The 2,392-nt window shown below is 37.8% G+C and overlaps 1 protein-coding gene across 1 annotated transcript; it reads left to right on the forward strand.

Annotated features, from left to right (window-relative positions):
* The first annotated feature begins 234 nt into the window (after positions 1-234).
* On the forward strand, positions 235-2,009 carry LOC105133469 (NAC domain-containing protein 100-like). Its single transcript, XM_011037489.1, has 3 exons — positions 235-715; positions 816-1,093; positions 1,205-2,009. The coding sequence occupies exons 1-3, from the start codon at positions 529-531 to the stop codon at positions 1,796-1,798; spliced, it is 1,059 nt and encodes a 352-aa protein (XP_011035791.1). The 5' UTR covers positions 235-528; the 3' UTR covers positions 1,799-2,009.
* Positions 2,010-2,392: the final 383 nt, after the last annotated feature.

The following is a 2,392-nucleotide window of genomic DNA, read 5'->3' on the forward strand; positions in this document are numbered from 1 at the left end:
AGCTGAAAAAGAAGACTAAGCAAAAATCGGTTTTAATTGCAAGAAGGGGAGCTAATTCACAGTACATGCAGCGCATAGAACGTGACAGTGACATATATGTTTTTATAGCCAAAAATTTTTTTTGCAGAAAATGTAATAAATAAAAAATACATTTTTAACAATTAAAACAATATATTTTTTTTCTCTTAAATGGAAACTTGAAAACCACCCACCAATTGCTGCCGTCCCACCCTCGTTTTTTTGGCCCCCCTCTCCAAAAACTAGTATTTATTGGCTCTGTTATACCCCCCACCTCTCTCTGAAACCACCTCTTCTCTCTCACAGCCTTTTCGGTTCATAATTCTCTCTTGTATTAGCATCTGATTTTCTCTTCTCTGACAATAGTTTGATGGTTTGTTTCCTACACAGATAATATAAACGTCGCAGGCTTTCATCTACAAGAGCTTGGTTTGGAAAATTTGTTTTCTTGTTTCATTTTTTAGGCACCCATTTGAGATTTGGAGAGATTCTTGTGAGATTTTGAAGGTTATGGAAAACAATTTTATGTATAGTGAGGAAGATGAGCAGATGGAATTGCCTCCGGGATTTAGATTCCATCCAACTGATGAAGAGCTCATAACTCACTACCTGTCTCAGAAGGTTCTTGACAACTACTTTTGTGCTAGAGCTATTGGTGAGGTCGATTTAAACAAGTGTGAGCCATGGGATTTGCCTTGTAAGTCTTTTATGCCAATATCCCTCTGGTTCTTAATTCTTCAGCAGTTTTTGTTATGTGTCATGTTCTCACTTCATGGTTTGTGCTCTTTTTAATGCAGGGAGGGCTAAAATGGGTGAAAAGGAATGGTATTTCTTCTGTGTTATAGACCGGAAGTATCCCACCGGTTTAAGGACGAATAGGGCTACTGATGCTGGTTATTGGAAAGCCACAGGCAAAGACAAGGAAATTTACAGGGCTAAAACACTTGTTGGCATGAAGAAGACCTTGGTTTTCTACAAAGGGAGAGCCCCTAAAGGAGAAAAAACCAACTGGGTTATGCATGAGTATAGATTAGAGGGGAAAACCCCCGTCTATAATCCCCATAAAACAGCAAAGGTAGGGTTATCACTCTGTTTCCCCTGTTCTCCTCTGTTTCACTTTTATTTTGTAACACCTGATTGTTGATTGTATTGATTTATAGATCATTTTGCCTGGCTTCTGTTGCAGAATGATTGGGTCATCTGTAGAATTTTTGAGAAGAGTTGTGGAGGAAAGAAAACACATATTTCAGGGTTGGTGAGGTTAAGCTCGTGTGGAAATGAATTAAAGCCATCAATATTGCCTCCATTGATGGATCCTTCTCAACACAAGAACGACAAGAGGACTAACGTAGGTGATAAGTCTCACGTGACCTGCTTCTCCAATCCAACGGAGGACCAGAAACCCCATGAAACCATTGCTGATTGCTTTAACATTTCTTTTGGAGCTCCTTCATCTTCTTCAAACATGTCCCCTTCCTCAGTTCTGTTTTCAAAATCCTCACCTCCAAACTCTTTCTATTCCTCTCAAATTTTACCAAACATAGCAAATTTTCAATCCCCAGAGTCCGTTATGATGCCAGAACACTCCATGTTGAGGATATTGCTTGAAAACCATGGACCCGGCATGAACCTAAACTCAAAACGGGAGCTTTCAGAGGACACTGGCCTCAGCACTGATATGTCTTCAGTCGTAACCAACCATGAATTGGTTCATAGGCCCTTTGAGGATCCTTCAAGCTCTGCCGGACCAGTTGATCTTGATTACCTTTGGAATTACTGAACTTCCAGTTGCATAAATATATTAAAAAAAAGGAAGCGAGTTTTTTTTTTTTTAAGTTATCATTGTGGTGTGTACATCTTCTAATTGGAAGCGAAGGATTTTCTTAAATATATGCTGTTAAATTACTCTCTACATAACTTTTTTTTTCTTTTTGCCTACCTCTTGTAATGGATACAATATCATCTGCCTATGTTAATTATCAATTTGCTTGTACACAAATTTGTGAACAATGGGCAAATTATATCTAATTTCACCTGGTCTTGCAATTATAATTTCTTTTATATATATATATATTGATATAATTTATCGATGATGGAGTCACTCATTTGGATAAGAACTAATAATGCTTTCTCCATAGTTATTTACCGGATGATTGGCTGTTCACTTGTTAGGCCACCAACCAAGAGTTACCAATGATCGAAGAATATACTGACAAACCTTCACTAGCCTATCATGTGAAGCAAATAGCGTCCAATGAACTTCTTATGGAAACATATTCTTTGAAACCTTTCTAACTCATGCTGAGTTTTAAGGTTCAAATTACCAATGGAACGGACATGAATGACTATGCTATATGATGGGAAAGAGTCTTTT

The sequence above is a fragment of the Populus euphratica genome, unplaced genomic scaffold (genome assembly GCF_000495115.2).
Source record: "Populus euphratica unplaced genomic scaffold, PopEup_1.0 scaffold129.1, whole genome shotgun sequence".
NCBI classification, from domain to species: domain Eukaryota; kingdom Viridiplantae; phylum Streptophyta; class Magnoliopsida; order Malpighiales; family Salicaceae; genus Populus; species Populus euphratica.

Bases quoted from the DNA above. Each gene is read 5' to 3' on its own strand.
- LOC105133469 (XM_011037489.1), top strand. From the start codon at position 529: ATGGAAAACAATTTTATGTATAGTGAGGAAGATGAGCAGATGGAATTG. The intron at 716-815 runs GTAAGTCTTTTA...TTTTTAATGCAG, and splicing joins TGAGCCATGGGATTTGCCTT to GGAGGGCTAAAATGGGTGAA. The intron at 1,094-1,204 runs GTAGGGTTATCA...CTTCTGTTGCAG, and splicing joins ATCCCCATAAAACAGCAAAG to AATGATTGGGTCATCTGTAG.